At 29.2% G+C, this 24,439-nt stretch overlaps 1 protein-coding gene across 1 annotated transcript in view; it reads right to left on the bottom strand.

Moving 5' to 3' along the window:
* Nucleotides 1–24,439, bottom strand: part of LOC142320830 (uncharacterized) — a 214,989-nt gene that overhangs the window by 54,036 nt on the left and 136,514 nt on the right. Inside the window, exons 3-4 of the mRNA XM_075358806.1 lie at nucleotides 14,217–14,273; nucleotides 7,244–8,592 (exon numbers count right to left, since the gene is read on the bottom strand). Coding sequence (XP_075214921.1) covers nucleotides 7,244–8,592; nucleotides 14,217–14,273 — 1,406 coding nt within the window. The remainder of the gene's footprint in view (nucleotides 1–7,243; nucleotides 8,593–14,216; nucleotides 14,274–24,439) is intronic.

The raw sequence follows: 24,439 nt of genomic DNA, 5'->3' as shown, positions 1-24,439 counted from the left end.
AATTAAACGATGGAGGACCAAACTCGTAATTGAATTTGTCTTATTGATGATTCCAAGAAATATTGTAGTGAATTATATCTCAGAATTCTCGAGTTTTCTAACTAGACATGACATGTCTAAATATAGTTTAGAAACCGTTTTATTTGTACTGTGTGTTTACTGCATGTTACGTCTTTAGGTCGTGAACTTGGGTTTTTTATCAATAAAATCAGACAACAACTGAGTCGGAAACAGTTTATGCGTCTTTCTAAGGACAAAACTGTAATTATAGGTTAAAGAAGCAGAAGCGGCTTTTAGGATAAGATATGCCCTTTCTGATTGAAATAAATTACATACTTACATGTCCTTCATTTGTTCTCATGGAAAGCTACACAGGCAGAAAAAACAAAAGGTTAAAGAAATCATCAATTTTTGACAAAATAGATGGATGTATCGGAGCATGTTTATTAAATTAAACGTTTGATAGGAAAAACCTTTTTACTTTGGTAATATTTTATTTGCTTTTATCAAATTCAGACAGCTTAATTAAAGTCCAGCTTTTTTCAAAATATAAAAATAAAGCATGTTATTAAAAAAAAAAAGAAAGAAAATTAATGTCTAATTCTTAAAATTATAATTACAAATACAGTAAATAATAAAAGTTAAAAATTAAAACCGTATATTTGTGTATAAGTTCTACAATTTTTAATTTTATATTTATATTATGAGATCGTTGTTATGAATTTCACACAAAAAGTTTATTGGAATTTAATTAAATATATAATGCATTCACATATTTACATCTTTTTTATTAGTTATCTTTACCTTTCTTCATGTAACGTTTTTATGAATTGTATCCATCAAGATTTTTGTACAAGAAATGATTTAAAATTATATTATAGTATTTAATAATTTACTTATTTTACAAAAAATTATTTAAAGGAATTATCAAATAACATGAGAGTACCGAATGTACAAAAATATGAACACATATGAAAAACATTAAAACGGTAAACAATTCAATAAAAATTATAAAAAAAATATTACATAATTATTTTCGGTTTATTGAAATTAACAATCAGAAAAATTTTATCGGGTTTATCAATAACATATATTGGCAGGTTTAATTTTATATTCTATTGCAGTTTCTCCTTTTCGCAAAGTATAAAAAATTCTAGTGGTTCTTTCATGTTATTTAGGCTTCTATAGGTATTTTATTTTTTACAAAACTTATGAATAATATCATTATTCTTAATTTTATCTGTTTTTAATTATGTAACGTAAGTAGATACTCCAATACGTTATACAATAAGTTATTCGTACGCTATTAAATTTTTTATATTTCTTATTTCAATAATTTATTGAATTATTAAAATTTAAAATCTAGATCAAGAAAATATGTTGTTCCCTTTATTATATTAATCAGTTCTTTTCTACGAATTGTTTTGGGCATTATTTAGTTGCATTGACTTCAGGTAAATTGCACTGAAAATATATCAAGTATATATAGCTTACCTTTAAACTGTACTGAAGAAAATTAGCTATTGATTTTTTTTTTTTTATTTCGATGGTGTCACCTATTCATTTTTATATAATCATCCGTTTGAAAAGATTTCAATTCTTTTACAAAGACATACAGTGGGAGGAGAATTAAGTTAAAAGACGCATTGAAGCGGGAATGAAAAGATTCGTAATCATTCGTACGTTCTATATATCCCATTGGCGTAACGTACATAATTGGAATGAAAAAAAATGTAGTATTTTCAATTAAATATGAAATGAACATTCTTATTTCGGGGAATAAAGCCAAATGCAAATGAGTACCTCATTTCCTCCGGATTTAATTAATTAATTTACCTAAACACATTTTGCTACCAGAAGTCTACTGTGTAATCAGTCTTTTTATACTTAAGTATTAATCTAATTTTTGGGTTTTCCTTAACCAATCATTTGTTAAAAACTGTTTAATTTAACATAAATGAATCTTACATAACATAATATTAATATTTGTTCACACAGCTTCCATTCTGTATTAAGGATACCGCTTTCAAGATTTATTACTTTAAAAGTGTCTTAATATCTTCAATTGTTAAAAAAACTACATGAAGAGATACACATGAAAACAAGGGGGTACGTAAAAGCATGTACACAAGCATGAAACATGAAAATCTGATTAGGAAATCTGATATAGTACTTGAATGAATGTTAATATATACTATTGAAAATGTACTATTACTTTATAGTAAGGTTTTATTTGTAAAATTTATGAGTTTGTTTGCAGTATGTAAAACATCCCCCTTTCGTGTATCAGTTTTAATACAGAAACTTGAAAGCGCATTGAAACATTTATTATAATTGGGGATAAATTCTCCGACTAGAATTGTTTACATTTCTTTTAGCCATATAGATTTGAATAATTAATATAAAAAAATTAAAGAACAGTTTTGAATTTAGACAAACAATGTTACTAAAAAACAATAAAATTAAGCAGTCATATTTAAATCTATTGGCTTAACTACTCACGCATCAAAAATTTTAACTAGCAATCTTTACAGAAGAATTGAGAGGACCGTGGAAGAAGTGTTAGGTGAAGACCAATTTGGTTTCAGAAAAAGTATTGCAACAAGAGAAGCAAGTTTAGCGCTCATATTAATAGTAGCAAAAAGATTAAAGAAAAACAAACCAACACTCATAGCATTTATAGACTTAAAAAGGGCATTTGATAACTTAGACTGGAATAAAATGCTCAGCATTTAAAAATATGTAGGGTTCAAGCATAGAGGTAGAGGAATAGTTGCTAATATTTGCTGGAACCGAACTGCAACAGTAATAATCGAAGAACAAAAGAAAGAAGCCGTAATAAGAAAGGGAGTCCAATAAGGATGTTCCCTATTTCATGAAAACAAACAAAACGAAAGTAATGAAATGTTGTAGAAATAATATAGATGGGCAACTGAATATAAAAATAGGAAGAGAAAATATTATGGAAGTAGAAGAATTTTGTTATTTGGAAAGTACAATTACTAAAGATGGACGAAGCAGGAACGATATAAATTACCGAATAGCACTAGCTAAACGAGCTTTCAGTCAGAAATATAATTTGCTTACATTAAAAATTAGTTAAACGTCAGGAAAACAATTTTAAAAGTATATATTTTGAGGGTAGCTTTATATGGAAGTAAAACTTAAAAACGATCGGAGTACCTGAGAAGTAAATATTAGAAGTTTTTGAAATGCGGTGCTATAGGAGAATGTTAAAAATCAGATGAATAGATAAAGTGACAAATAAGAAGTGTTGCGGCAAATTGATGAAGAAAGAAGCATTTGGAAAAATGTAGTTAAAAGAAGAGATAGACTTTTCTAGATAGACGTATTAAAATATCCTGGAAAATGTCGCTTTAATATTGGAGGGAGAGGTAGATGGAAAAATTGTTCAGGCAGGCAACGTTTGGAATATGTAAAACAAATTGTTAGGAATGTAGGATGTAGGGGTTAAACCGAAATGAAACGACTGACACTAGATAGGGAATCTTGGAGAGTTGCATAAAACCAGCCAAATGACTGAAGACAAAAAGAAATTAAAATTTATATGAATAATATATTTATTAAATTTCTTACTCCAATGTAATTTTTATACAATCTGAAATCAATGCAGTTAAATGTCGGTGTTTTTCAATCGTTGTTTGGTTTATTTTTTATCTTGCATACAGTTCTTATTCAATGCCACAAATTTTTTAATATCATTTATAATTCACCTATTTTTTATTTGTATTCATTCAAGTTTTTTTTTAAAGTTATTCCTTGTTGCGTATTAAAATTGTCTTTGGACAATTTCTCCATATAAATCAATGATCCTTGGACATTGATTAATTTTCCAGTGCATTTCATTGTCAGTTGGTGTTTTTTCGTAAATTTGCATAAATTAAAACATTTATTTATATTTAGGTTTCATTAATAATTAAAATACAAATTTTATCAATATTGTACTGTACTAACATCACCTTATACAAGATATGTTCAATTATAATAACGTTTATTTTTTATATAAACAACATAAATAATATAATGAATTATTAATGCAATAAATGCAACTGTCTCACTCGTTACAACTTGTTTTATAGTCATTACTATTATTATTATTACCTTGACTACATTTCATAGCCTGTGAATTATAATTTTCTCATTATAGTGAATATCATTACAAATTTGAATCTTTTTCACAAAATTTGGAATGACAACTTTTTATTATAATAAATAAAAATTTTAAACAAATTCTGCTTATTATCAGAATTGTTCGAAATTTGTCTTGTTTTCAAGTATTCGATAATTTTTGTTTATTTATTTTTTTACGAGACAGTATTAAATTACTTTTATTGTTATTATATTATGATTTTAGTATCACCTGAATTATTGTATGAAACTTTAATTTTTCCACAATATATTTTTAGTGTTCATACCTAAAAATTGTTTAATAATATTTAATTTTTTAGTCTTAAAAATTCGTTAAATATTATTAGATAATATTAAACATGGTTACTTGGTTGGAATTTCTAATTTTTTGCAAAAAAATTAAAAAGAAATTTTATAAAACTTTTCAAGTAAGTAAAAGTTTTTACTTAAATTTCAAAACAAAATTATTTTTATTTCGTAGCTATGTATTATTTCATTAATTAGATTTCTTCAGATGGATCAATAAATAATCTGTATGATTTATTTCATGTTAAATTATTGTTTAATATTTAAGAGAAGAAAATATTTTTGGAATGTGAAAAATTGTCTTTCGTATCTGGGAACGTAAATGTGAAATTAAAATTTTATGAAAAAATTTCAGTAACATATTTAAATAAAAGAAAAACAAAAAACCGAACATTAGTTAAGTAAATTAAGTATGTAAAATTACGAAGTTCGTTAGAAATTCGTCGGTAAGAGGCGACGAAGTCAACGAACTACGTTTACACTTCTAAACATGACCGAATCTAAAAGTGAAGTGAAAATGGGGAATAAAAATAAGCGTGAAAACATATATTTGACTTCAGTTAGATTTGTAATAAAGAATACTTTTAAAAATACCTTGAATTTTGTTAGATAAGGTTTTTTTTTCATTTGATGGACCGCGGGAATCGAATACATAATTTTTTTAACATAAGTTTACGAATCGCGCCGCTAGATAGCATAACTTGATTAGTTGTAGGTACCGTACAAAAACTTGATAATGTACTTGAAAAAAATAAAATTTAAAAGAAAATATACTACAACTTGTTTTAATAGTAAATACTGTTACGTAAATGAAAGTACTGAAGATGAAACAAGTTTTTTAATTAACATCACTTGATTACAAAAAAATAAAAATATTAGTTTACAAGAGATTATACTAGTCTTTTTTTAAAAAGGAATAAATAAAACAGAAATAAATTCGATTGGTAAAATCGAATTTTATGATAAAAATCGAGGGTTACACTTACAAATAAATAAGTTCAATAATACATCACATATTTTCGATTTGTAAAGGTTATACTTGTTTTATTAAAAATAGTAAACTGTGGTATTAAGCGAATGATATGACTATCAACAAAAAAAAATTGGCCGTGACATTCAATTTGTTTGTTCTAGAAAGGTAATAAATTTTAATAATAAATCAATAAGATAACAATCAATAATTCATAAAAAAATAAAAGAATAATCTAGCAAAACGTAGTGATATCCAAAAAAAATTACAATGAAACTGTAAACCGTACGGTAAGAGTCTCGCAGATATCATTTCTTCCGCACAAAAAACAAAAATTTCTGTAATATAAATAAAACTGTTTTTAACAAACCGATACTAATATAAAAAAAAAGATAAGACAGTAAATTTGTATTATCAAACTCTATTAATTTAGAATTTTGTTTAAAAAAATTACATGTTAAATATATGTAATAGACAATAAATATACAATAATAGATAATAAACAATACTTAAGCGTTCTATATAATAAGCAAAAAAAGAAAAAATTGTTACAAAACTCTTACCGGCCCGATTTCATTTACATATCATATTTACAGAAATAATACAATTCTTATGATTATTCGTTGTTTAATAAATGAAATCCAGTCGGTAGAGTTTTATAAAAAATATTTCCTTTTTTTTTATTGAACGCTTAAACATTTTTTATCATCTATTATTGTATATCTGTTGTCTATTATATATATTTAACATGTACATCTTTTGATAATAACAGATTTTGATAATACAAATGTAGTGTCTTATCTTTTTCGATATCGGTATCGTTTTGTTAAAAACAGTTTTTTTTTATAATACAAAAATGTTTGTTTTTTGAGCGGAAGAAATGATATTTGCGAGACTCTTAATGTACGGTTTACAATTTCATTGTGGTTTTATTTGGATACATTTTAATGCAGTGAAGATAATTTTTTTTAAATCCAATTTAATTTAATTTTTTTTAAACATATTTTCCTATGTTTCTGCATCATCTACTTTTATATTCACGGTATTAACTAAAACAAATAATGATTTTTATGTTCTTCTTTAACATTTAATAGTTATTCTTTTGAAAATAATTTTAGTTCTTAGCACTTCAGATCAATAACGCTTGGTAAAAACGTATTATTGTATTGTCATAACACTGTTAATGTTTTTAAAAAAATTCTAGAATTTTTTTATATAATTGACACCCTGTATTATAGTAATTAGTGTATATTTTAAAAGGTCTTATTTTTTTAAAGAAAACGATTAAAATAAAAATATTATTTACAATACAAATTTTTATATAATTTCAAGAACTAGAACGACCAGCCTTTTTCATTCATGGTCCAGCCATGAAAATGTTTTGTACAGTTTTTATGCCGATTTGGTTGGACGGTTATCCTCAATCACTTTGTAGTTGATGGTTTTATTTTTTGTAAAAATATTGGTGACTTTGATATAAATTTTAGAATTTTTATCACATTTTATCGCTTATGTACGGTTTTTTTATCTTAGCTGCAAATTTAGAATACAAACAGCAGGTATAATAATCGAAATGATTAACTTTAGTGCGGATATATATATTTTTTCTTTTTAATAAATAAAATTATTTTTTTAAATTTATTTTAATAAATTTATAATCTAACCTGTTAATTATTATTACTAATGGAATATGTTCGTAAGTTATATTTAAATTCATTTTGTTGCACTTCTTAAAATTTAATTAATTTATAATAAATTTTAAGCAGATTTGTTAAAAGTTATCACATAAACTTATAGTTAATTTTTATTTTTTTATGTATTTGGTAATGTAATTGGGTTTTTTAATTTTTGATTACCTTGAGATAATTCTACTTGAATTTGTTGTAAAGTTTTACCTTTTGTTTCTATTAATAAAAATAATCCAAAATATACCCCGAAAATACAGGAAATCGTGTATATCAAATAGTTAACATGATACCCGACCGTAGCTCCTATCGGTTGATATAGTTTGTTAGTCGTAAATGATGTTAACGCTATTATCATAGAAGTTAATCCGGATGCGGTTCCTTTGGTATTCGCTGAAAATACTTCTCCCTGTATCACATTCGGAACGCAACCTAATCCTACGGAAAAGAAAGCCGAATAAATTATAAGTATAACAAACGGAAGCCAATTAAACGATGACACATCAATGTTTGTGTTGTTTTCAAGATAATTTATGGTACCGAATGAACCCATCGCGATACCGCAACCGGCGCATGATATCACCATCAGTCGTTTTCTTCCTAGACGGTCGACTAAACCGGTCGACCAAAACCCAAAAATGATCCACGTTAAACATATTAACATCGCGCATTGATCGTTTGTTATAACCCATGAAGATGGAGCTGCAGATGCCGCGTATGCCATTATTACACTGATACCTGACAATCGTTGAAATATCGCTAAAGCTTCGGTCATCATTAGCGCTCGTCGATTTCCGGCTGTCCGAAATAAATCGAACACGCTCTTTTTATTTTTCATATCTTCGGATACTGATTTTGCGATGCAGTTCAATTCGGTTTCCACATCGGATGTTGCAGTCGTACATCTTAGCCAAGCCAACGATTTCGACGCCGATTCTCTCTTTTCTTTCATCATATAAAAATACGGAGATTCAGGTATAAAGTACACTAATATTGAAACGAACAACGGTACGAGTGCCGATAATAAATTAAGCATCGTGTATGAAACGTTGGGGGCGATGGAATATTCGAACATAATGCCGAAGTAAGCTAGAAGTGTAAATATACTGTTGAGAGCACCACGGACTTCCGGTTCAGCTATTTCACATAAATAAATCGGTGCGACTGTATAACTGCTTCCTCCGACCATTCCTCCAAGAAATCTAGCGATATATATTCCAGTAGCTGAATTCGCTGTTAATAATATTATCCATGATAATAATGCTTCTAATGCGGTGAAATATAATGCTGCTTTGCGTCCAAAATGATCCATCAATAAACCTGTTGGAAGCGGACTTGCCATACTTCCTAAATATAATATCGATGCTGTCCATGATATTTCTTCGTCTGTTAAAAATATCTTCGAGTCTGGTTGTTGAAGTTTTTCTATGACGGGAGAAGACCATCCGAGCGTCATACCCATCATGAATAACGCCATAGTTGCTGAAATAAATATTAAAAAAATGTTAGTTTTTAATTTTAAATAATATCAAAAGATACATCAAATGAATAAGTTACAATTTTTTTTTTATATAAATACTTACAAATATAACATGCGATCAACATTTTTAATAAATATTTACGTAATTAAAAGAAAAACCAATAACTATATTTTTTCATTCCTTATTTTTGGTCGCGCAACAATTACAGTCATTGTCCACTTAGAGTTAAAAAAAAATTGTTTACAAATAACTAATAATTGAACATTAGAACACCACTGTTTAAGCAATATTCAACATTGACCGTTACGCATATTATAAATTTGTTAAATTAACTATAATATTATAATACCAGTAATATAAAACAGTTAACATCGTCTTGATGTCATCCTCTCGCCTGAGCATGTTCTCCATACTTTAGCTTAAGTTTAATTGTTGACAACAAGCAGTGAATTTTAAATCAGTCTAGGAGATGGTTTATTCGACATTACACATCTCACTATAAGATCGAGGAGATACAAGTAGATGGGCTAGATGTATCTAGATCGTTCTCAAACTAGACGATAACGCCCCATTGTGGGCGCTGGAGGCCTTCAAGGGGACGGTAGAAGGCCTTTAGAAAATTAGGGCCGTTCAGGCGGTCAAGGAAGGCGATGGCTGATTAAAAAAAAGACAAAAATTTTGTTTTTCTGTTATTTCAAATTAAAAATGAATATACTTACTACACTAGTACAAAAAATTAAAGGGACACCTACATTTTATGATAAAAAATGATTGTATTCAAACTGCTTTAACTTTGCAACAAAGAGGCTTAGAGAGACGAATAAAAAAAATAATAAAGCTTGAATACTCTACTTTTTGAGAGTGTACTTCAGATTTCAAAAACCATTAAATTAAAAAAAAATCTGTGAGAAGAAAAGTTTTAAAAATTGAAAGTTTTTCTTCGTGTTTGATCGAGCGCATGGGGGAAAACGAAGTTTTTTCAGTAAACTGCATTAAAATCGTTTAAAAGGTTAAGACTTCAGCTGTAATTTCTTTTCTTTTTTTGTATGTCTCTACAATTTTTCTGAACCGAAATATTTCATTTTAAAGAAATAAGATCACGTTTGTCTTTAATGCTGCATATCTTCCGATCTAAGCACCGTATTGATACAAATTAACATGGAAATTAAAAGAGTTTTGATATAGATTAAATGACAAATTGTGAGGTCTTTAACGTAACTTTGTAGTTTTTGGTTTTTGTTAATTTTGTGCCGAGGTATTGAAATCTTTAAAGATTGAGACTGCAACATTATCACCCGCTCTCAGCTTAATCCAAAATCAAGTGAATATACTATTACTATTGTTGTTATATAACTATATAGACACAGTTTTATTTATTTTTTTTTTGAGACAATTTTAATAAAAATATTTCCAAATATCATTAAATATACGTTTTAATTGCTCAAATTTAAAATGTAAGTTTCAACTCTTCTTTTTCCTGTTTAGCCTCCGGTAACTACCGTTTTAGATAATTCTTCAGAGGATGAATGAGGATGATATGTATGAGTGTAAATGAAGTGTTAGTCTTGTACATTCTCAGTTCGACCATTCCTGAGATGTGTGGTTAATTGAAACCCAACCACCAAAGAACACCGATATCCACGATCTAGTATTCAAATCCATGTAAAAATATCTGGCTTTACTAGGACTTGAACGCTGTAACTTTCGACTTCCAAATCAGCTGATTTGGGAAGACGCGTTAACCACTAGACCAACCCGGTGGGTTAAGTTTCAACTCAGAAGTAGCATATGCCACGCTTAAAAACAAAAATTGAAATTATTGGCGAAGAGCGAATCTTAAAAACTGCAATTGCAATTATTATTTTTAACAGATTGTAAGTTTAAAAATTGTGGGGGGTGCTAGAAAATGTTTGATTCTCAGTGTCAGCGGTGGGCAAAAAAGTTTGACGAACGATCTAGATGAATCTTGTGTGCCCAATCCTTATTCCTGTTCTTTGATCTCGTCTGTTGTATGAAACGAATTATTTTTTAAACACATTTTCCCTAATTTCATATAGTTTTGGTGCTAGACTTAACCAAAATTTGTTCCACTCTGTATTTAGTTATTACTGTTTTTTTCTTTTATTATAATTTTAATTTTCAAATTTATTTTGTAAGTGACTAACTGTAATCTAATAATTTCCGTACGACGCGTACATTTAAAATGTATATTATTATTAAATCAGTAACATTTTGATTTTAAGAATTTGAAACGAACGTTTTTCACTTCTTTTTGATTGTATGTACATTTAAATTAGGTAAATTAAATTGTATCAATTACTGTAACAGTTATTAATTATATAATTTTTTTTATACTGGTTGCAATACTTTAAATTATGTTTCAATTTCATATATATATATATATATATATATATATATATTTAGATTTTATTATATATATATTTTTTAAGATAATAAGAAAATTAATAGCTTAAAAAAAGGAAATCATTAAAAGCATCAAGTTTACAAAACAAATGGAAAATTAATCATTAAACCTAACGATTTATTTTAAGTTTAAAATAAAACCAATAAATTAGTCTAATTTAATTAATTAATGTGCAGTAATAAAAACGTTTATTTATGTATGAGTTGTCCTTGTCTTTTTCTTTGTTTTTAATAACTTATATGTACATGATGTAAAAAATTAATTATCTAATTTATAGTCATATTTACTCTCACAAATACGGAGTGTAGAACGAAGTTCTTCTGATACTTTCATAAGCTACTCTACTCGTGAAAACAATGGAAAAAGTTCATATAAACATAAGTCCTAAAATGCTTCATTTGAGGGTTACGCTTAGTGAACAATTACGCTCGGATTTCAGCTACCCCGGTGAAATGAGGTAGTACTGAAATTTATAGGATGTTAAGTAACGGGCACGATTAGTGATTTTTTATGGTTATTGACCTGAAATGTCGAAATCTAGGGTAAAACCAATAAATTTGGGTAAAAACCCTTTTTTTTTTTGTTTGACGTACAATATCTTTGTTAAATGGGTAATAAGCACATAATTAAACAAAACACATAGAAAATTTAGGTCTGAACAAAATGGTTTAAGATAAGTTGAATAAAACAAAGAAAAGTTATAAAAATTCAAATTTTAATAAAAAACAGTACATTACCACATTTGTCAGAAGAGTACTTGTTTAATGTAAACAGAAACCAATGATGTTAGTCGTCATTGTACTATTTGATATTAATCATTATCAGAGGTGTGTATAGAGGGCTCCAAAAAACTGTACTCACTGTTGGCTAGTCCATATCTCGTGACAAATTTGACTTGACGTGACTGAGAAAGGGTTATGGTATGTGTTCGAAATGACCACAGCAGTTTCTAAACAAATCCCATGACACCGAACTGCACACCGGACTACGGCTGTTGGTATATCTGATTTATTGGCAGCACGTGGGCTCTACAATTTTTCCACGCAGCTCTTCGATTGTTGCTGGTTTTTGTGGATACACGATATTCTTGACGATACCCCAGAGGTAGAAGTCAAGAGGTGTCAAATCAGGAGACCGAAGTGGGTACTCAACAACATCTCTTCGGCCTACCCACAGTCCGGGTGGAGTTTTGTCGAGGTAGAACCTAAAATCCTGATGGTAGTGAGACGAGGCTCCGTTATGTTGCACGTAAAAAAGTTCATCACCATACAGGTTTTGGATGGCAGGCAAAATCCTTGTATGAAGCATATCAAGATACGCCTCACCAGTTACGGTACCCTCGAAGAAGAAGAGACCAATCAGCCAATCAAACCCCGCATTGTTAGACCACGCCATAAAGCAACCCTCGGTAGATTCACTGATCTTTCCATTTGAGCGTGAGGATTTTCAGGAGCCCAGTAAACACAATTGTGGCGGTTCACAGTACCGTTAAGTTTCAATTACATCTCTTCAGTCCACACAAACTACCTGAAAATTCCTCATCCTCGTCAACCATGTACTAAAACCATTCACAGTACTTCATCGTCCAATCTGGGTCGTCCTTAATCATCGCGTGCAGCAGTCTTGGAATGTACACTTTACTTTGCACTCTTAAGAATGCGTCTTATACTTGACCGGCTCACTTCACTTTCGCGCGCTCCCTGGTTCACTGATTTTTGCGGTGATCGGGTGAAATGTTGCAATACCGCAGAACTTTCTTTTTCCTGTTTAGCCTCCGGTAATTACCGTTTAGATAATACTTCGGAGGATGAATGAGGATGATATGTATGAGTGTAAATGAAGTGTAGTCTTGTACAGTCTCAGTTTGACCATTCCTGAAATGTATGGTTAATTGAAATCCAACCACCAAAGAACACCGGTATCCACGATCTAGTATTCAAATCCGTGTAAAAATAACTGACTTTTGTAGGACTTGAACGCTAGAACTGTCGACTTCCAAATCAACTGATTTGGGAAGACGGGTTCACCACTAAACCAACCGGTGGGTTAACACCGCTGAACTGGACGCCGGACTTGCTCGTGGTCGGCCGGATCTTTCCTTGTTCCAAACTCTCTCTCAACGCCACTGCCGTTGTACCTCGTGAATGTTCTCGTACTTCCAGTACCACTTTAGTACAGTCTTGCGTTCAACAAACGATAAGCGAATCTCAGCCATTGTTGCTACTCGACTGTCTTTTGCTGCACTGGCTAATATGACTGGCTCGTTCCGCCACAATCACCCGCGCATGCGCGGCATAAATTGCCAGCTGTGCCTACCACGACAAATTACACCTTACACAACACACACACACAACTTTTTTCACATAGTACAAATTTATATACTGCTGGTCGTAATTTTATCGTTTTTTTCACATGGAAAAAATTATTGGAATGTTTGAAGTGAAGCTAAAAAGTCTATCAAATGCAGAAATTTTCAGTAGTTTTTTTTTACTTCTTTAAATACGCATTTATAGTACGCGTATACCTGGTTTTTTTCTATTAAGTTGTGTCTACATGAAAAGCAAACTGATTTCTTACTGTTAAAGGTAGGTTGACTTCGACTTCCATCGGGTATAAAATAGAGGTAATGTAGTTAATTTAAATTATGATGTAACAGTATATCATTATGAGGCATATCTTTTCAGCCTCAAGCAGCCTGTGGTAAAAACTTTCTGTTTTTTTACGCATGTCAATTTATTAAAATAAAATTACAAATTTTTCATTGTTTTTACCTATTTTTTATATTTATTATTATAATTTAATAAAATTATTGTCTCTTAATTTTTTCTACGTTTATCAAATTGTTTGACAATTATCATATCAGCATGATAAGTTTTAACTTTTGTTATCGGTTTATTAATGTTAAGTACCGTTTAAGTTGGTGTAATATGTTGACCGTAAAATGGTGTTACTTTTTATAAATTATAATCTTATTTGTTTATCTTATCTGTTTTTATAAGTTTTTACATTACTAATATATATTTTTAACGCTAATACATTTATTTGTATTTTATGTATAAGTATATATAATTAAAATTTATATTGTATTTATGATGTAATATTTTAACCTGAACTCTCATGAAGTTTTACATGAAGTTTTTAAAAGTTTTGTTGTTAGTAATATTTTTTATCTTTTAATAAATTATTATTTTTTTAAATACCTATAATTGCTGCAATCCATTGTCTTAGTTTCTTGTTCTTTTTTCCGACTTGAATATCTGAAACAAATGTAAAAGAAATTTGTTACTTTTAAATGTATTATTCTCGGTAATTAATTTTACAGTATAATACAGTATAATTGGTCAAATATTTGATATGATTTGTTTTGTTGACGCATTTGTGTTACAATAGATTTTTTCATCGTGGATGGTGAAGAGTTATTCATATGTAGGTTTAATAAAATTCTATTTTAAGAAAGATAAATTTAATAATATTAACTGGTAATAATTCAGTTAACTGATATTATCTGATTAATTGGGTTCAAGAAGGGGGTTAATTTGAAATATTGTAAGGATTTCTACTCTCGTAATCTCTTTACAGAAGTATTGAACCATTGTGATATTTGATCCTTTCACTTTAAAAAAAATGTTTACAAATAAAAAAGAATTTATTTATATAGTTGATTGATTAACCCAAGCAATTAATAAAGATAATATTTTTTAGTAAAATATTTCTTTTTATTATATTTAATTCTATCCAATCAAGAGGAAAATACACTTAAATATATTACAGTTAATATTCATATATATATCAGGTAAAGTATTGAGTCTGACCAAAATTGACAATGGATTTATGGTTATTGGAAAGTAACATTATGAGTCCACATACGGATTCTTTTTACGACTTACTGCCTCTGTTATACAATTTCTGTTATAGAAATTATGTGGTTTTTGGTCAAAGAATTGTAACATGTGGTTTTAACAGGTCCCTTTGAAACTAACTTAACACCGTTCACGGAGTTCTGTAGAGACCGAAACAAAGAATAGTCTGACGGTACCAGGTACGATCTATACGGTGGGGATATACTAAACCTCCCAGTCAAGTTCTCTCAATTTATGAAGGGTCGTTAAAGATGTGTACGGTCTGGCGTTGTCAGCGTGGTATACAACACCCTTTCTGTTGAACAGTTCAGGCCGTTTCTTTTGAATTCCTAGGTGCAATCGCTAAATGTCGACAGTGTAGTGTAAGAATTCCAACTCTTTTTGCGCATTTGCTAGCTTCAACAGCCACCTGTAAAATTACGTTCGGTATCATCCTTTGCGACTCGTACACCCTCACTTCTTTTTCTGTTTAGTCTCTGGAACCACCGTAAGGTATTGCTTCAGAGGATGAATGAGGATGGTATGTTTGAATCTAAATGAAGTGTCTTGTACAGTCTCAGGTCGACCATTTCTGAGATGTGTGGTTAATTGAAACACATCCACCAAAGAACACTGGTATCCACGATACCAGGATTTGAACCTAAGAACTCTTTATTTCGAAATCAACTGATTTACGATCGACGAGTTGACCACTTGACCAACCCTGTGGCCTGACTCATATATCCTGAGATTTTGGACACTAACGCTATCTCATGCGCAAAAGTCTCACTAATTTTTAGACAACTTATTATAAATATATATATATATTGATCGGATAGATTTTTGTGAAAATATTAATTACCACATCTGTGAGTTAGTGCTGATAATAAAGCAAACATTACCCGAGTGATTGAAGTTAACTGCTGGTAATAAATTAAGGAAATTGTTGAACGCTCTTGGAGTCTTGTTAACGCTGGTAAGACTTACTGAAAGATTTCTGTTAGAATGGACTTATTTCCCATTAAACCGTTTGTATATTTTTCCGAAGAAAAAGAATCAGGCGGATAATTCATGTAAATGAATTTTATTTCAATTTCTCTATTATTATGGCAATTTAACTTTTTCTTACTGTTTGTTTTTTTATGTTCATTCTACGTGCAATCGGTGAATGTATGTTTAATTAGTGAATTTATAAATATAATTCTGTCTTGGTGGTGGTGGAGTAATTGATTTATCATAGAAACAGTGGTCTGTTTAGTTGGTTGTTGTACGCGCGCGCGTGTATTTGTATGTATGTCTTTTTTTGTTGCTGTTAAAATGTTTGTAGTCGAGAATCCGCATTCTTGGGCTGCCTAGCATTCGTTCTAAAAAAATTTTGTCTATTAAAATATTAACGGATAATATAAAAGCTGAAGCATAAAAAAATAATAAAAATTGTATTTTGACTACAGAAAATTCGTGTAGTATAAAACAGTATAGAGTAGTCTAAATTTAAAAAAATTATTGTTATATATGTATCTTTTTTTTTGTTCTAACTATTTTTGTTTTACAATAAATCTAAAAATAACTTGCATAAGTTATTGAAATAAAAGCGAAAATTTTATTTCTGTATATTAAATATAATATTTTTAGTGAAATGATAGTAAATAATTTGATTGATTTTTATTTTTTAACTAGTGTTGGTGGGGAATTTGTAATGAAATTTAAATGAATATATCGATAGGAACATTAATCTATAGTAACTCCATGGCGGAGTGGTAGCGTCTCGGCCTTTTCTCCGTAGGTTCCGGGGAATTTGTAATGAAATGTAAATGAATATATCGATAGGAACAATAATCTATAGTAACTCCATGGCGGAGTGGTAGCGTCTCGGCCTTTTCTCCGTAGGTTCCGGGTTCGAATTTCGGTTAGGCATGGCGTTTTACATGCGTTACAAAATTCCATTTCCATACTTCCACGTAGAAGCCTTTAAAGCTTTTTTGGTGAATTAATTCTACAAGCAAAAAAAGATTATTGACTTCAAGATATCAATAGTTTTTTTTATTTAAAACTACTAAATTTCGGAATGTGTAATAGTGTTTTGTATTATAATATCGGGTGTTTGTTTTAAAACGCAACTTACATAAAAATAATGTGTTATATATTTAATGCGATTAGTTATAAATATTACAATTATTTGTGATAAATAATGTTGAGATAAAATTTTTTTACAATGTTGAAAGTGTACACTTTTCATCAGTGCACGCTATTACCCTATTTTTCATATTCCGTTTAACCTTTTGAAGTGTACCTCTTTCAATTTCAAGTAATTGTTGAGTTATGTTGGCTTTCAGTTTTTCAATGGTATGTGGATTATTTTTGAATACACAACCTTTTACATACTCACAGAGAAACAAATCTGCAGGAGAAAGATCAGGTGACCTAGCTGGCCATAAATTTGTCGATATTACTCTTTCACCAAAGAAATTTCTGAAAAGGTTCATTGTTGCTTTTTCCTTGTAACATGTGGCCCCATCTTGTTGAAGTCCAGTTAAATATAAACAAATTATACTTAACATAATCCACAACCCCATGTACTTCCCTAAATTCTACTAATTTTTTTCAAAAATCGATCTTTTTCCCCCGTTGACTGGATTATATCTAGGATTTATTAAATTTTATATAATACAGTATTGACGAAAAATCTTTATTTATATTAGTATTTAAATCTATTTAGAATATTTTTTTTAACATTAAACAAATTAAAATTAGTTATCTGATCAGGAATATTTTACTGGTATTTACAACAAATGATTGTTATTGCAATATGTAGATTATGAATTATTAAATAATTTAATTAGAAAAATTAAAAAAGAAAGAAAGATTTATCTGCATCTATACATAAATGTGTGCTTAAAATATTTTCTAATAGCGACATCTGAAATGTGAATTGTTGTTTGATAATTTTTATTTTTTACGAATTTTCTTCAACATTATTCCATGAGTTAATATTTAAATAATTAATTATATGGATTTTAAACTAATCTATTTTTATCTTATAATTTTTTTTTATCTATAATTTATCTTATATCGACGTGATATAATAGTGTAACGATCAGAATAAATATTTATTTATTTAATATTAAATAATATTAAAATAAATAGGAATTGAAAATAAAATCAAATTAGTAAATGACTGATGTAAATAAATTTAAAAAATGTGTGTCTCATGCGTTAAATCATTTTGAATGTATTGTTTAGTCTGTTAGGGACTACATCTACCCGGTTTTAAAATATTTAGTTAAAAAAAGGTGTATGTCTTATTGGAGCTTTTTAGGGTATATTTTTTTCCGTAGACATAATTGCTTAATTTATTTTTAAACTTAAATATATTTGTTTACAATTAAAATTGTACTGCTTACTATTGTTGCGAGTAGAGAAGCTTTTAGAAGAAGAAGAAGAAGGAGAAAGAAAAATGTCGAAGTAACGACAAACGAATTCTTTGTAGAAAGAATTTACAGAATAGGTGCGGTCAGTAGAAATTATTACGCTTGAACGTACAAAAGGACGGCTGGTGTTTCGCACTGGAGGTCAACACCTAGGCCCGTAGTTAATAATACTGCCGAGAACCAGGGAAGTGACAGTTCAGTATAGTGTTCGATGAATACGAGTTCGGTTTGCGATCGAGTGTGCGGTAGCAAATAAGCTAAGGTGTGTCACCAGCATTCGATTTTGGGCAGTGGTTAAGTTAATAACGAGAACTTGTTCATTCATTTTATAAATATTAAAAGTTGATAATTCTTCTATATAGTGAACAGTTGATCTTGTGATTGTTATAATCTCTTGTTAATACTGCATTAGTTTCTATTTGCTATTGTTAGATGTATAGTAAATCGGAATTGTATTTTGTTATTTATATTGACCTATTTTGTACATTATAATTAAGAAAAATGAATTATATTTTTAAGAATTTTTACATTTTTTATCTCTCCATATCCTTGTCGAACCTCGAACACACCACTCATCAGTTAATGAGAACAGATAAATTCAAATGCTTTTATGTACTCCAAACAAATAAGTAATAGATAAAACAGTTGAAATTAAGTAAAAACCAATAAAGTATTTTTAAAAAGTCGATTTATATGACAATTTTTTTTTTTCAGTATAAACTTGAAAACATTGGTTTATCTGTTATTTATATAACCTGTAAACTGTTGTCACAAATTATTAAAAAGTTATTTCATATATAGTTTTTTATATATATATATATATATATATATATATATATATATTTTTTTTTTTATATTTGTGTACATTATAAAACATTTTAATATAAAAATTTATTTTATATTAAATTGGATCTGTCATTTGTGACAAGACTTTGACAAAAGTTTAAAGGAAAAAACTCTACTAAAAAGACTCACGATGTCGCTATAAATCGTGTTAGTATTAAAAAGCACTTCGGTTCTTTTACTGTTCGATCGAAAATGCAGTTTCAGAATTTACGAAACATCATTTTTTTACCGCAGTGCATTTCCCGTTTCCCTTTGATGAATCACCAGGATTTTACTTCGAATGGTACTAACCGTTTTATAACATCCATTCTTTTTATATTAGATTTGGGGGCTCTTTTTTTATTTCATCTACTTTACGTGTTAATATTTTTCGGTTGAAAGCACTTATAATAGTAGTAGTAGTAGTAATACGAAATTTACAACTATTTCCGTTCTTTGAATGAATTAGATATCACCTTTATTTAGGCTACAAGTAGCGACTCTTTTGTTCACGATGAGACACACTTTTATATATTTGTGTTAAGATATCGTTTCAGGCAGGCCCATATTTGTGAATTAAATATAATGGAACCGCACCTGATGGCTGGTGAACTAGCCGGGAAATTTAATTGAAAAAATAACTGGAAACTTTAAAATTTAATTTCTATGGGTAGTCTCACAATCTGTTGATAATCGACAAGCCGTGACACACCGTTGTGCTTGATATTTTAACTGAAAAATAGCCTTATTAAATGACGTTACTGCAAAGGTGTACTCATAACACTATCGATAAGTTAGTAGCGTTATTATCATAACTATTTATTATAATTTGCTACTATTTTTAATATCAAAGAATTACTAATTATGAAATTAGCAATCTCATTTTAGCATTGTTTTACGTGTATAATGTTGTATGTAAAGTAATATTAAATAAATATATAAATTGCAAACGGTAATAATTAAAATTCCATTTGCATCAAATCTAATTAGCTGTTAAAAATTAATGTGTAATCAAAATATTCAAACTGGGGTTTTTGCAATTTTATTACTTTATGAAATATTAATACGTATGAAAGATTATTACAATAATTATATTTTATTAAATAATATTACTACCGGTCGTCCAGAAAGTAACGTTTGCGCATCACATGCGTGTAACTTCACTCACAGTAGGTCAAGGTCAACTGGTCTCAGTTTTCATTTTTTTTTTGTTTAACATCCGGGACTGCCGTTAGGTATTGCTTCAAAGGATTGAATGATATGTAGCGTGTGTGAAAATACCATGCCTGACCGGGATTCGAACCCGGGACCTCCGGATGAAAGGCCGAGACGCTACCACTCGCTCCACGGAGGCCGGCGGTCTCAGTTCTCCTAGGGTTGTACTGTACAGGGAGTGATTTTGCTTATCTTTACAATGAATAAAAAAATTGAAAATCTTGCCGACTTAGATACGATCGATCAGTTTTACGTTTGTATACGAATACCTTGCGGTTATAGGAGCACATTCATGTTACCTTCATCATCATATTACCGCCGTATATAATGACAGTATAATGATCGGTTTTTTAACTCGTGGAGTATTTGCTTTATGTATGTATGTTTTTTTTCTAGGTTTACATACCTAGAAAAAAAAAGATTCTGAACTTTTCAAAGGTTTCAGATGGGATGATTTTCCTCTTCTACCGTACAATCCAAATGTAGAACCAAGTGATTTTCATCTGCTTACAAAATTGAAGGATTATCTTGGCGGGAACCGCTATGAAAGTACGACTGTTCAAGTCGCGAGTGACTTAATGAACTGGCGTCAGACTTCTTTGATGACGTCATAAAAAAGTAGTACCACGATTTGATAAGTGCTTGAACTTAGGAGGTGTGGAAAAAATTAGGATTTTATGTGGAAAAACAGTTTAAAAAATGTGCAATATCTTGCGTATATTAAAGTTAAAATAAATACAATATATCTGTTATAAAACAAAAACGGTCTTTACATGTAAAAAAGCTGACCACACAGTTGTAGAACTTTCCCGTAAGCGGCTATTGATAAATAAAATATAATTAATTGTGACATAATGAAAAAAATCCAACGTTATAATTACAAGATAATAACACTGGCTTGGGGTTAAAACTGCAAATTTCAAATGTGGTATTACTAAAAAAAAAAATCAATTTCAACAACTTTAAATATTCAAATTATTTCCAGCCCCCTTGAAAATGTATAAATTGATACCTTTCACGACCATGTTTGTTACTTTTTGCGCAAACCCAACTTGGGAGTCAAAGTTCAATTTTATAAAAAATCTTTTTTTAATGCAGTCTTGATTACAATAAAAAAAGGAAAGAAGAAAAATGTTAAAAAATGCATGATATTTGGTTGGGTCCGGCCACTCGGTGTGGTTTGGGGTTCACCTACAAGTAAATATTAATTTGTATGCGTAATCAGACGACAGTAGAAGAACCACAATGAAAAACAACCATCATAGCGATCACAACAAAGTTTAGAGCATTTTTTTGAGGTGGGGGCGATTTTGAAAAAAATTTTTTTGCAAATAATTTTATTTTTAATTGTTACCAAATGCACCAAGAAAAATATGACCTTAATTAGGCGAAATCTCGAGATACTGAGAGATTGCTCTACAGCTCCATATCTCCTGGACCTTTTAAGTTGAAAATTTAATGGCATCAATGCCCCATATATAGAAGTAATCTGACCAAGTTTGGTCAAAATCAGTTCAGTAATTCTGGTGATAAGTTGATTTAGAGGTGAACACCCAACACACACAAATACATACGAATATTAATTTAATAGCCGGAAAATATTCATCTGGTTTTTTGGGTTCCTTAGGTGTCGAAACATCAACATCCGGTGAAAACCGCAAATGCCGAGATTGGACCTATTTACAATACTTTCCCTTCAGCAGAACTAGAGCTCTGCTATAACGCTATCTAGACGGGAAAGTCAAAGGTTTGTTTTACCTTGATACTAAAATTATTGAAATTTTTTTCCCGAGTTATAGAAAACACAGTTTTCTACTTTAAGATTTTACTCATTTATTTAGTCGTTCGAAGGATTTGAATTTTTGTTGTTAAATCTTTCTTATAAACTGGCTTAATTTACTAATATGCGATTTCTGCGTTTGCACGAGTAAATAAGCTTTTACAAAAATCTGACATATCTTTTATTTGAATATTATCAGTCCTTCGTACATTATGCATAAATATTTTTTTTTAAAGTAAATAATAAAAATAAATTCAAAAGAGAAGGAAATATCTTTAATTCTGATAGAAATCAATTATAAACGGTTCGTTAATTCTTATACTGACTGCTTTATTGTACTTAGATTATTTACTATATTGTTTCTTAGATTTTTTAAAAATAAAATAATTTTCTCGCACTCTTTCAGTTTATCTCTTCGACTTACTACAGTTAAGGTTTTTGTCTATATTTGTTCTTATGTTTTAGTCAGTTTCCTTAAATATTATCTTTCTCACGTGGTAACTCGCATGCAGTTTATTTGTTTATAACATATCCTTTAAATGATTTAAGTTCCTCCTCATATTTCTACGGGAGTAGACTGCCAGGCCTAGCACATTTAATTTGAAAACTTAACCGGTAAATTAATGGATCCCTGTACTTGACACTTAGACCACTATACTGAATCCACTAGTTTACTGTACTTGAAATTTATTATTAATGATCTTTTTCATTGTTTAATTTATCTTCTTTTTATCATTTGTTACCATTTAATAAATGAAAAATTTAAATTTGTATCAAGTTTATAATAAAATTCATTATATCATAATCTCCTTTAAATAACCAGTATTTTTTTGTTAAATTACGAAATTTTTTTTTTAATTTAAAGAGCAAAGGTCATATCTTAAAATACAACATTTGAATAAATAAATAGAAAAGTAGAAAATAAATATTTGTTTATATGTTCTGGTTACATTTAAATAAATATTAATAAATTTTAATGAAATCCCTATGTATTATGTAGAACTCAGTTACCTAAGCCATTAACTCGGCAAATAAAACGTATTGAATCCCTCATGTGAACAGTTTCAAAATCTCAGAGCATGACGTGTGAAATTTCAGATTATTATTTTTTGCAAATTTTTATTTAATTAATTTTTTTGCCCAATGAATGTGGAAGGTATTATCATAGGTAAAAAAAAATATATCTCTTTAAAATCTCTATAGAATCTTGGCACTTTGTGCTGTTTAATAAAAAATATACTATATTAAAAGTTTGGTTAAACTGTTGTATGTACATATGTTGTCGTTAATTTTGTTTTATTTTTTCTACAATTAAAGGGGTACAGGATTATTTAAGGAGTCAAGAAATAAATGGAATTTAAAATATTTTTGTAAATTAAATTCACGATTTTTCTGTTATTTAAAGAAAATACCATAAAGAACAATAGAATTTTAATTTTTTTCAGAAAAATAATTTAAAAAAAGGAATTTCTTTAAAATGTACACACATGTACAAATGCAAATATAGACTGTTTAAATCCGGTATTACCTTATTATTATTATTTTTTTTTTTTTTGCTTGATGAATTAATTCACTACAGAAGCTTATAGAGAGAGAGGTTTGTGCGTGGAAATATGGAAATGGAATTTTGTAGCTATGAAAAATGTCATGCCTGACCCGGGTCAGAAGAATAAAAACGTCTGTTTGTATATTTATTTGTTTGTTTCGTAAATATCTCGACACCGGCCCCACCTAGCGGGTATAGTTTTTGCAAAAAATATTTCTTTTCACGTAACTAATATTCATATTTTGAATATAAACCAAATCGGTCCAAAAATACAATTTTTATAAATATTTCAACCCCAGCGCCATGTAGAGATAATTCTTTCCATGTAAGTAACATACATTATGAATATGAGGAAAATCGGACCATAAATAGACTTTTTCGAAATATCTCAACGCCAGCGCCACCTAGCGGGTTCAAACTAATTCAGAATCCTTCCGTGGCATGCGTCCAACCATTCCCCAAAGTTTCATCGCTATCGGATGAACGGTTTAGGAAGGCATAAGAGACATACAGACAGACAAACGTTCATTTTTATATATATAGAAAAGTTTTTCTATATATATATACTCCAATATAGCAGTAGCGAAGCATTGTCGAATCTGCTAGTAATAAATAATACTGATTAGTGAATAATCAATGCTCACGAAAAATTATCAAATAATACACAGTATCTCAAACGGTGTGTTCAGAATAAATGTAAAATATATAAACTGTCGGTTAAAATATAAATTCAATGGCAAATATGTTTTGTAATCAGTTTTGGTGTTTTCTCGTTTTCTAGTTTATTAAA

Source organism: Lycorma delicatula, chromosome 3 (assembly GCF_047948215.1).
Source record: "Lycorma delicatula isolate Av1 chromosome 3, ASM4794821v1, whole genome shotgun sequence".
Lineage (NCBI taxonomy): Eukaryota > Metazoa > Arthropoda > Insecta > Hemiptera > Fulgoridae > Lycorma > Lycorma delicatula.
Note: the sequence above shows the minus strand (reverse complement) of the source record. Positions and strands in the feature narration are given on the sequence as shown.